Source organism: Meleagris gallopavo, chromosome 1 (genome assembly GCF_000146605.3).
Source record: "Meleagris gallopavo isolate NT-WF06-2002-E0010 breed Aviagen turkey brand Nicholas breeding stock chromosome 1, Turkey_5.1, whole genome shotgun sequence".
Classification (NCBI taxonomy): domain Eukaryota; kingdom Metazoa; phylum Chordata; class Aves; order Galliformes; family Phasianidae; genus Meleagris; species Meleagris gallopavo.
In genome coordinates this window covers 189,395,138-189,407,077 of record NC_015011.2, presented here as the reverse complement: position 1 = coordinate 189,407,077, position 11,940 = coordinate 189,395,138, and the positions used below count along the sequence as shown (strand labels likewise).

At 48.6% G+C, this 11,940-nt stretch overlaps 1 protein-coding gene across 2 annotated transcripts in view; it reads left to right on the top strand.

Moving 5' to 3' along the window:
• MOGAT2 (monoacylglycerol O-acyltransferase 2) overlaps positions 1-11,686 on the top strand; it is an 18,207-nt gene extending 6,521 nt beyond the window's left edge. Inside the window, exons 3-6 of one of the 2 annotated variants that reach the window (XM_010706270.3) lie at positions 7,910-8,114; positions 8,605-8,779; positions 8,939-9,138; positions 10,434-11,686. In XM_010706270.3, coding sequence (XP_010704572.1) covers positions 7,910-8,114; positions 8,605-8,779; positions 8,939-9,138; positions 10,434-10,588 — 735 coding nt within the window. In that variant the 3' untranslated portion in view covers positions 10,589-11,686. The remainder of the gene's footprint in view (positions 1-7,909; positions 8,115-8,604; positions 8,780-8,938; positions 9,139-10,433) is intronic. The other variant, XM_010706271.3, reaches the window with a different exon arrangement.
• The last annotated feature ends 254 nt before the right edge of the window (positions 11,687-11,940 follow it).

Here is an 11,940-nt window from a genome sequence, read left to right as displayed (position 1 = left end):
TGTGACCTCACTGGGGCAGAGCAGAGGGAAGGATCCCCTCCCTCACCCTGCTGGCCACACTCTGTGCAATGCACCCCAGGATCCCATTGGCCTTTTTGGCCACAGGGCACACTGCTGGCTCATGGTTACCTGCTGCCCACCAGGACCCCCAGGTCCTTCTCCATAGAGATCCTCCCCAGCAGCTCAGCTGATTGACCTGTACTGATGCTGTGGCTGTTCCTCCCCAGGTGCAGGACTCTGCACTTGCTCATGTCAAACCTCATCAGGTTCTCCTCTACCCCACTCTCATCCTTCCCAGGTCTTGCTGAACGGTGACACAGCCTTCTGGACTCTCAGCCACTCCTCCCACCTTATTTCCATCAGTAATATTGAGTTATTTCATGGCTAAATTCAGAGATGGACTCTGTAGAAAGCTATTGGAAATGTCCTGAGAAAGTCATCCTCTGCCTTTCTGGCTGCTCTCTTGCCTTATCCAGAGCCATTTTCCTGAGCTTTTGCAGTGATCTAAGGGCTCCTGGCCAAGCTTCAAAGCAAGTCCCCCAGAATGTATATCATAGTCTCCTGGGGAGGAATGGGAGCACAACCCAAGAGAGCTCTTGGTGGCTTTTACCATAAGAGACAGGTAATGCTATAGGACATTCATCAGGAAACACCAAATTCCCAAGTCATTGTTCTCAAGGTTGCTGCACAAAATGCTAGAAATGCTGCATGCTGTTTATGTGATTGTAAAGATTATACATCATGCATGTTCTGTAATTTATTTCTGGCCATAAAGCACAGCTTGAGCAGTGTCAGACCGATCTCTCTGCTAAAACATAGGTGCCAGCTAAGCCCAGCAACACCTCCTTGCCTGCCCCATGCACACTCCCTCCTGAGCAGCGCCCTGGGCTGTCCGTCTGTCCTGGGGATGGGCTGATGGTTGGGGACGGTTTGATGGTTGGGGATGGGTTGATGGCTGGGGATGGGTTGATGGTTGGATTAGATGATCTCAGTGATTTTTTCCAACCTAATTCTGACTCTATGATTCCTTACCAAGTGGCACTGCCAGGCAGAAAAACCAGTAGAGGGAGCATAGCTACTGGTTTTGCTTGCAGCATACTGGGGTGCACAGGGAGGGTTTGGAGCAGCCTTTCCTTGCTGCTCTGGGAGAAGTCACGCATTTCCCGTGCTCGAAAGGCATTTCATTTCATATCCTTCAAGCATGGACTCGAATAAATTATTTGGGATGGGAAATTATTTGTTCCTAACAGCACAGATGTTAAGCACTGCAAATATTGCTTTAGCCATCCTGTAATCTTCCCAAGGAGCAGAACTGAGCTGAGCTTTGGTCTGAGCTACACGCTCCTGATTGCCCAAAATCCCAACCAGAACAGAGGTAAATGGGGACATGGGGACATGGATCCAGCACCACGGGCTGCATTTGTGTGTAGACTGAGTTTGTTCAGCCCTGGAGGATTAGTTATTCTGGGAAGATTAAATGCGGCTCCTAATCCTCCCAGATCCCTGCTGCAAACTTATTATGGTCAAGCATCAGTGCTGGGAGGTGGGGAGGCAGCGAGAGCTGCCTGCACTGCTCTGCCCTTGGGTATTTCAGGAAAGGGATTGAAATGCTGCTCCTATGGGATCCCTGGGCATGTTGGCTGCTGCAGAAGCAGTGAGAGGTTGGGACGAGCATCTGCTTTCCGGAGATCTAGGCAGAGTGAATTTGCACTTTGCTGCAGCGGGGATCTGCCATGCAGGAGCAGTCGGGCTCCCAGCATGTGCGAGGAGCACCCTCTGCTGATCCCAGTCACGCAGAATTGCTTTGCTCTTTGCTTTTGCCCTTATTTTAATTAGGGGGTTGCCAGGACCTGAGTGAGTTTGGGTGACTGTAAAAGGTAGATGAGCACTGGGATCCCAGGCATTTTCCCAGGAGCATCTTTCCCAGGAAGGTTTTTTTTTCCTGTATTTCAATCATTCTCTTCTTCTTTTTTACATGACCATGGTAGGCCTGCAAACTACTCTAAGCTCACCTGGGCCTTAGAAGTGGGGTTGGTATCCCCAGAAATGCACAACAAATCTCTCTGGGCAGCCAGTGGTTGAGCAGATATCCCACAATGTCTGTTGGGGCTGATGGTACCTCCAGGAGAGATTTTGGAGCTGTGTTCAACGAACAGTCAGTAATTAGTCTGCCACTGCCAGACTAACTCGTACCTCCTTTCTCATACATCCTTCTCCACCAGAGGAGCATCCATTATCACCATGGTGGGAACACACCCAGCATTAGAATTCCTCCATCGCTGACGGGCTGATGGCCTTGGTGGTCTTTTCCAATCTTCATGATTCTGTGATTCTATGAGTATCCCACGTGGCCAAGAAATAGTACATCTTCACTGCTGTTCACCAACCTTCCTCCTGCAGCCACGGTGCTCTGGTAACCTCAGCTGAGGAGCACCATGGGCGTGCCTGAGGGGAAGGCCTTCAACAAACGCTGCCTTCAGATGCTGTCACCCATCAGAGCAGCCCAGCAGGCATCATCTCAGCAGCTTTATTCAGGGCAACCAGAAAAATGTCTCTGTGTGTAGAAGGTTCCTGTAGTCCTCAAGGCACTGTTTTCCCCCTCTTGAAGAGCCACAGGACACTTTTTATCATCCTTGGGGTTATCCTTGAGGGTTCGATGGTTGGGCTAGATGATCTTAATGGTCTTCTCCAACCTTAATGACTCTATGGTTCTGTAAGTGCCAGTTGGATGTTGTTATCTGTAGCAACTGGCAGAGTCCCAACCTCTTTCATTGTCCTTGGGCTCTTACTGGGTTTCTTTTTCTTGCTAGCTTAACCAAAACATGTCACTGGAGACTTAGTGGACCCCTAGGAGCTCATTCATTCTCATAATTGCATAGACCATGACGGGGGTTATTTGTGTGTGCCATGGTTCTGGGTCAGCACAGGGCATTGCAGAGTGGAGTGGTCCAAGTGCACATGAACCAAGCCCTACCAGGAATATTTTCTTACTTTTCACAGCAGAATAGTACTGTTTGTGACTGGGGACCTTGTGCTTTGGACCGTGACGTTAAACATCATTTCTGGTTTCCAGTACTTCTGGCTGTTCATTTTGCTTCCTTCTGTTGGCTAAAGGAGAGAAGAAGGATTGTTCAGACAAAAGCAGCATACAGCCCAGTGACACAAAGTCAACTCTCCCTCATTTTCTGAAGAGCTTCCTTGCCCTGTGACTTGGACCTCTCTTTTCTGCCCTCAAGTGAATTCAGTATTGTGGCACCTGGAGAAAGCACCAGTGCCCAGAGACATTTTCTCAGACTCCTTCCATTGCTGAGAACAAAAACCCGTTTTTCCTGAGGAGCTGCTGGCACTCAGATGTTTGCTTTTCCCTTTTTCTCCCCTCACCCTTAGGTGATGTGCTGACTTCTCTTTGGTACAATTTCTTCTTCCTGGGGCTTGCTCCGTGGTTGCTGTCATCCCATAGAGGACCTGACTGCATGCTTCTTCCTGCATGAGATGCTCTTTGGTGGTGCTTGGGTGGAAAGCAAGGGACCTGAGGATTTGCTTAGTGTGAAACTGAACAGAAGTTTATCCTACTTAAGAGCAGATTAATGAGCATAACATCATTGGAAGTGAGTTTGAGGCCAGAGGGTGGTAGGAATACAATAGCAATTCAGTTTGGGAGACTAAATGAAGAAGGTACAGATTTTCTGACCAGCTTTCCTGGCCAATCCCTGTCTCCACCGCATGTTCCTCTGTCCCTCAGGATGTGATGACATGGCAAGTCAGCGCACTACCTGTCTGTCTGTCTGCTGGCACAGCAAGCACTGTGCATTGACCAAGCTCATCTCAACCTGATTCCATCCATTTCGCCACATAACTGCTTTTAGATCCCTCCAGCCCTACAAACAAGATCAGCTGGGGGCGAGGTGTTGATTTGACCCCAGGATATGCTGATGTAAAACAGAATTTTGCTTCCTTCGAGCACTTTTGCACCAGTTTTACATGGGGAATCACCCTTTCTCTCTTTTCCTATTGTTTGGGGCAAGACCGTCCAGCACACATGTGATAACCAAACACCCCAGCCACATCTCAAAAGGTGAATTAAAACAGCCTCACTAAACCAGTGCTGAAATCCTGTGATGATACAGTCCTTTGGAAGCCCTAATTAGCTCAATTCAGTTGCAAAATGAAATGAAAAACAAAACCAATAACAAATGAAGGCCACTTTAATTCCAGCTGAGAGCATCTACTTGTGATGTTAATGTGCTTTAGCTAATTCAGTTTAAAACTAAATTTGCTTGAGATCCTCACCAGTACATGGTCTCTTATTAGAGCCCCTAAAATCTATGCATGCATTTCCCTAACATGGATGGTGACCATGCATGTAGCAAATCTCACCAGAGATGGGGGACAGGGTCTTTCCCATGTTCTGGACCCACTTTTGGGTAGATAAAGTAGGGAGAGCTTTTTACAGTCAAGAATTCATTGGGAGCACTGAACATCTGCAGCGATTACATCACATAAAGTAGACCTCACCCTTCAAATTCAAATTTATGAGCTGGGAGGGCCATGATAACCCCATATCTGGGATCCAAATGGCTTTCTGCCCTGCCACCAGGGCTCACAACACACTGACAAGGGGTCAGGGCTGCTGTCAGCAGACAGGACACAATCCAGCATCCCTACCATGACAAGGGGAAGCCATTCAAGCCAACACACCCATGACTCAGCTTGGAGTGCCTGACTCCAAGCTGATAAGAGTTCTCTGCTTTGGGGATGAAGGTCCCGTGCATTAATTTGTCACCCCTCTAACTTGAGAAACTAGTCTTGCCTTACCAAGAAAAACTTGAGGACAAGAATTTGTCTCCCTTCAGTGTTTACACACAGACTGGCTTGGCTGGACCCTCAAGTCCTTTGACAATAATTAATGTTCAACTCACCCGGAAAAAGCAGAGCAGTAGATGCCATTCAGCAGGAGCAGAGGTGACAACCCAGTCAAACCAGGAGGAATGAAATCCACCCCTTGCACCTCAACCCCATTACGCACTCCGGGGCTGCAGTGCGCAGAGCCTGGGCTGGGTGCTGCCAGCTTTCCTGGTTGTCTGGGAACAGCTTGCTGTGCAGAGGTTCACCTCTGGCAGCAGGAGGGGAAGGAGAGAACAAACAGCAGAGACAGCCCAGATGGATGGATTGAGTTGCTGTGTTTAAGTGTTTTCAGAAGGAGAAGGGTGGTTTAGCATCTGACCTATGCCTTATGATACTTTACCCAAGTCTCTCCTCTGCTACAGATTTCCTTCCTGGTCTTTTGCAAGGAAATGGTTTTTCTGTAGGCTCTGGCCAAATCGTGAGCCCTGTGACAAAGGCAGGGACCCTCTCTCCCTTCCTCTGCAAATCTGAAAGAAGCAATTACTTCAACAGTGTCATTAAGATGTGATTGGTGCTGCAGAGGACAGCTCCACCTTGACAGGCTGTCAAACCTTGAACATCAAGGCTCCTACCATCTAGTTGTTGTAGAATCACAGAATCACCAAGGTTGGAAAAAACCTACCACATCACCCAGTCCAACCATCCACCCATCACCAATAGTTCTCACTAAACCATATCCCTCAACACAACGTCCAAACGTTCCTTGAACTCCTCTGGGGTCGGTGACTCCACCACCTCCCTGGGCAGCCCTTTCTAGCACCTGAGCACTCTTTCAGAAAAGTTATCCACAGCTTAAAGCAGGGCTCTGGATACGTAACTCATGATTAAGCCACAAAAAACATGGATGTGGCCCAATTCAGACCCAACTACTATTGGTAGGACTCCAGATTTTAGTGGCTCTGAGACCACTTAGATGCACAAGGAATCACATATCAGAAGCAGTTCCTCCTGTAAGCTCCACTGGACACTGATTTTCCATCCTCCTTCACTGAGGTGAGCAGCAAGCAGCATCTCCTTGGGAAGGTTTTTAGGGATGGCAGGTGTCAGAGCAGATTGCAGGTCTGGGTGCTTGCCCAAGTCCAGTTTTTATTAGCAAGGAGGGTGGCACAACCTTGGGGTGCAGCCAGGTGCTCAGACTGCTGCTACCCTCCCTTCTCACACTTCAGGAGATTTAGTGGCTTGTGACGCATCCCAGCATCTCACCCTGCTTATAAATCATTCAGAGATGAAAGCTTGTTTGGAAACTGAAGATAAATGCAGGATACATCAGTGCAAGCTGAGATTACTCAAAAACTGAGCAAATCGTGGCAGGGGCTCAGCAATTCAGCCATCTGCCCCTCTTCCTGCACTTGGGTGGTGATGGGGACTTTTGTTTGTCTCTTCCTCTCATTAGGAGCAGGCGCTTCAGTGGGCACATGTGTACAGTCAACAGCGCTTTAGGACAGATGGGAAATGAGCCATGATGTCAAAAAGTAAAATAGAACTCAGGGCGCTGGGTGCTTCTAGGAAAACAAATGCCCCATTAGCTGCTCCCTGCATTTGGACAGAAGCAGGGTACTCAAGCACTGATGGGGTGAAGCACAAAGGGTTTTGTTTCTCCTTGTACAGAAGTGCTTTCAGCTGTCTGGAAATCCATGATGGCTTTGTAATGGGCAGCCCTGGGGCTGAGAGCATCCTCAGCACCGATTTAAGGGTTGTAGAGATATCAGCATTTGGCTGTTGGATGCTCCTGGCAGGGTTATGCCCTGTCTGTACGACGACGTTGGGATTGCAGGATGTCCTCAGAGGCACAGCTCAAGGCTGACTTGGTCACACTGGTCCTTCCATTCCAGGTGGGCCATCACAAGTGTAACCCACAGAGGCCAAATCTTGTCTGTTATCTCTCCTCTCCTGCTGGGCCACCCGTGCGATGCTTCTCACTTTTCAAAACTGGTTGAGATTTTTGGCTTGCCCCTTAGCCAAGCCTCAAGGGCCAACCGTGTGCTGCAGTCCATGCTGTCCAGCTCTGAAGGCTGAACATGGTCAGTGGGCATGGTGGTGGTGGGCTGACAGTCAGACAAGATGGTCTTAATGGTCTTTTCCAACTGTAAAATGATTTTATGATTTCTCACTCCTGGTAAAATTGCAACAGCCTTGGGCAGACATCCATTGCTCCCTGATGGACCTGCATGTTTCTTCAGGTAACTAACACAGGCTCAAGCTGCTGGCCTCTTGTAGGGTAGTCCATAATGTAAAGAAATACATCATTTTTTTCCTTGGGAGCTGAGGTTCTCACCTGATGACATACAAAGCATTCTTCAATTACTTGATGTGTTTCAGGACAGGACAATCACTACTAGGGTGGCTCTGGCTGTGGTGGTTATAAGGGGCTATATAGGGAGTTATCTCTTTTTTTTTTTTGCATTTTTTTTTCTATAGTGTAAAATGTACTGGAGGAGGTTTTAAAGAAAGTAGGTTCCTAACAACATCTAGACCAGCTCAAAGCAATGCGGGCTTTGAGAAATCTGATCTAGTGGAAGGTGTCCCTGTCCCTGGTAGTGGGGTTGGACCCATGGTTCCATGACTCTATAAAATCATAGAATCAGAGAATCAGAGAATGGCCTGGATTGAAAAGGACCACAGTGATCATCTCGTTTCAACTCCCTGCTGTGTGCAGGTCACCAACCAGCAGACCAGGCTGCCCAGAGCCACATCCAGCCTGGCCTTGAATGCCTCCAGGGATGGGGCATCCACAAGATGAATAAAGAATAAATAAAGAATAAAGAATAATGAATAAAGAACAATAAAGATCTGTAGCATTAGAGATGTCATTTTCAGGCCAAGAAATGGAGGGAGATACAAAAACAGGCAATGAAATACATCTCAGCGAACAACATTTGAGCTCTTCCAGTTGATCTTTCCCAGCAGAAGGAGGGATGGCTGCAAGGGAACCCCTCTGTTCTCCATAGCCAACTCTCCGTGCGCTCAGGTGACGGCATTAACTCCTGTCCCACCCCTTGTCCAGCTGGTGAAAACAGCGGAGTTGGACCCTAGGCAGAACTACTTGGTGGGATTTCACCCCCACGGGGTCCTGGCGGTGGGAGCCTTCATCAATTTCGGCACAGAGGCGACAGGCTTTTCCACGATCTTCCCAGGCATCACCCCACACCTGATGACGCTCCCCTTGTGGTTTCGTGTCCCCTTCTTAAGGGACTACCTGATGAGCGCAGGTAAGCAGGATGGCAGCACCGGTGAGTGGTGGGATGAGAGGGCGAATCAAATGTTTTTTTAGGGAGCAAAGAGGGAAAACATCAGGGAGCAGCTACCAAAGGTTGCTCATGGTGCTGCACAATACATGACGACAGGAAACAAAAAGGAAGAGGAGGCGGTAAAAATTAAATGGAGAGGGGGGAGAGGGCTCCAGAGAGATTTGTGGAGATCTGATCTCCGTCTCTCACTGGTGGGCTTGGAGTTCACCCACTTCTCCATCTGAATCAGCTCATGGGGTGGCTGGGGCTTTACTGCAGCGTTGTGATGTGGCAGAGCTTTGCATGAGCTCTGCATCACCCTGAGGAGTTGGGTTGAGATTTCCAGAACATTGGAAAACTGAAAATAAAGCATTGAGCACCTCTCTTGAACTGGATGAAGAAGGAAAACGGGAATAAACCGCACTTTGCAGGTTTTACAGATGCTCAGTTTTAATTCCTCTCTACCTCCCAGGCCTTGTGTCCTCTGATAAGGAGAGCGCGTACCATGTGCTGCATAGGCCAGAGGGGGGGAACCTGCTGGCTATCATCGTTGGTGGGTCTCAGGAGGCTCTGGATGCCCGGCCAGGATCCTGCACCTTGCTGCTGAAGAATAGGAAGGGATTTGTCCGCGTGGCCATTGAGCAGGGGTGATGCAAAGGGTGGGGCTACAGGGTGGCTGGGGAGGGATGCTCTGGTCGGCGGGTGGTCAATAGGATGTTCCAGGTGAATTCTGGGGGATAGCGAGGGTGTTTTGGGGTTGGCCTTACTGATCGTCGTGGCCACACGTTGTGTTCATCTCCCTGCAGCTCCCCACTGGTCCCTGCCTTTTCCTTTGGGGAGAATGAGCTCTACGACCAGGTGAGCAACCCCAAGGGCTCGTGGCTGCGGTGGATCCAGCACCGGCTCCAGCAGATCATGGGCATCTCCCTGCCCCTCTTCCACGCAAGAGGTATCTTCCAGTACAGCTTTGGGGTGGTCCCCTACCGCCGGCCTATCAACACCGTGAGTAAGTCCCTCCTCAACAAAAGCCTGCCCAAAGCATGGTCAAGGATGGTCCCTGGGCCGTGTCTTCTTTCTGCCGAGCCAAGGTGCATGAGCTGCCATGGGCTGGAAACTTGTTGGCAATGGAGCACTTCCCACTGCTCACCTGCCTCTCTCGTGGTCCTTTTTTTGCTTAAAAAAGTGTTTTTTAAGTGATCCTTGATTCTGGGATATGTTTCCTTAAGATAGAAGAAATTCCCCATCTGCAGATGGAAGGAAAATGTTAAAAACATAATTGGGTAAGACTGTCTGAGTGTCCAGGCAGCTCTGGAAGCTGTGATGCGACACTCAGCTGAATGTGGTATTGGAGCACCTTTGGGGCAAGTGGGTTGGCACAGAGAAAGGATAACGCAGGGTTCCCTGCATACACCAGTCTGGAGCTCTGTCTTGGTCATCTCACAGAACCCAAGCAGTCTGAATAGTGCTGAGAAAACCCCAGAGCAAGTCGAGATGCTCCATCGCCTTCATGAGATGCATCCAGTCTCAGTCCCACAGAACCAGGTTGTACAAACCCCTGTCATGGCATTAGGTTGAACTTCCAAGCCAATCCCAGAAGTCAGACAGGACCTACATGATTTGCCCAGCATCCCATGCAGATGCAGGCACAAGCCCCAGCCTATCTGTACAAACAAGCCAGGCTGGTTTCATTGGAGACCATGCACAACAGGAGACCAAATTTAAAGAAAGGTGTTGGTTGTGATGAAGTTCCACCTGGTTTCAACAGCTCCACGCTTGGCCCACAGTACAGCTGATGGCCTGAATTAATGTAATTAAAGAGGCTGTTTGGAAAGGTCAGGGCTCACCCTGCTGATTAGGTTTGACAGGCAGCAATTACTTCTAATTGTTTTACAGCCTGTTTGGATTGACTCAATGGTTTTACAAGCAGCACAGTATCAGAAGGGCTCCTCATTAGTTCGATGAGGAACAGTGTTACACAATGATGAGCTTGACAAACACAATTAGAGTCAGCGGGCAGAGCAGGAGAAGTGTCCTACTGCTGGTGGCGGCTCTGGGAGATGGGAAGGGGCTGGAATCAAATTATGTAGATTTGTCCTGAAAAAAGCATCTGAGATATTAAGAGAAGCTGTAGGAGCTGCACTGAGCTGGACCTCCATCTCCCCCCCTCCACTCTTGGCTATGCTGTCTCCTGGTCATATCAATATGTCCTTCACATCTTTGGAAAGGTGGGACTCCATCTCTGTGCTAACACGTGCAAAGTGTCCATAGAGACCTGACCTAATAGTTGCTCTTGTTTTCCAGTTGGGAAGCCAATTCCCGTGCTGAAGAAGCACAAACCATCGGACGAAGAGGTTGATCGAGTCCATCGGAAATACTTAGAAGAGCTGAGCAAGCTCTTTGAGGAACACAAAGCTAAATATAATGTCCCAGAAGACAGTCACCTCGAATTCATATAGAGCAACTTGTGGAAGGTGGAATTGTGGACATCAAGCTTCAAGTTTTCCCTGTCTCTGGGATTGTTTTGCTTCATGTGTGGGTAATTCGTGGTCCATACAGTGTGGGGAGAAGGACTTGGTTCTCCCAGAGTTTTCATCACTCCTCCCCGTAGGACACATAGAAGATAGTAAGCAAACAAGATCCCATCTGACTGACCCCACACCACTGAAACTCCCCAGCACAAAGCTCCCACCTCCCAACTGGTCTCCAGGCCGGCTGTTCAAGATATTTCCAGGCAGACATGAATTATGGTTTCCTTTGCATTTAGTTCAAGTTTCCCAGGCTAGCTGGGTAAAGTTTGCGCTGCAAAAAGTCGAATCTTCAAAGATATCTGAAAGGATATAAAGACCTTGGCTGGGAAAATCACTTCTCGTGTGAGGAGCCCTGCTTATAACGAACCTCAGACCCCTCCAGTGGAATGCCACAGCAGCACCAGCACTGAGCACCTCGTGTCACAAGTGATGGCATTTCCTAAGGTGAGAGCATGGCCAGGAGATGGGAGAAGTGATCTGGGGCAGGAAATATGGCTCACAAAGCCATGTTTGGCAGGTGCTCAAGGCTTTAAATAGCTGCTGCTCCTTGATATCCAGAACTTTATTAAACTCTGCGCTTAATGGGATTTTGCAGCGTGGAAGTTTTAGGTGGCAGGAAGCCATCTGCTCAGATCAGCTTTATTTTACCTTCAGAGAGCCCTTATACAATCACATCCCCTCTCTCCCTTCATTTCTTTCTCTCCTTCCCACCTGCAAGGAGCTGTCAGAGATCCCAGGATCTCTGTTACTGTAAGAATTGCATTTAACGAGCTGAACGCACGGCTCTGCTCCTGAGCCAGCGATGCCAGGACCATCACTGTGGGGTTTTCGGTGTTCACCTTCTCCCTGCTTCAGCCTCAGTGAAGTTACTCTACCTGAATGACCAGCTGCACATCCTGTTCCCGGAAAACCAGCAGTAATAGGAAAAATTTGTCCAGAGCCCTTATTGACATCACTAACCATTCCTGTAATCCCCCACTTAATCCAGTCAAATAAAGCAGGTCACCTCCTATGATTTCTTGCTTGTTTTCTATTAATAGATTTTTTTCTTTTGTCCTTAATTAAGGGCAGAGGTGCCTGAGCAGGAGGAAGATTTATGCACTAGAAAAAGAGCAGTAATTCTTTCCTTTTTTTTTTTATTTTTTCTGTTTTCTTTAGCTGTTTGTCAGCAGCCAAGCATTATTTTTCTTTCCTGACCTTTCCTCTGACTTCCCTTGTGCTGGTCCTTCTATCATCAATGCTGCTGTGACTTCTCCAAGCAGCCTGGCAGGGGTTGGTGC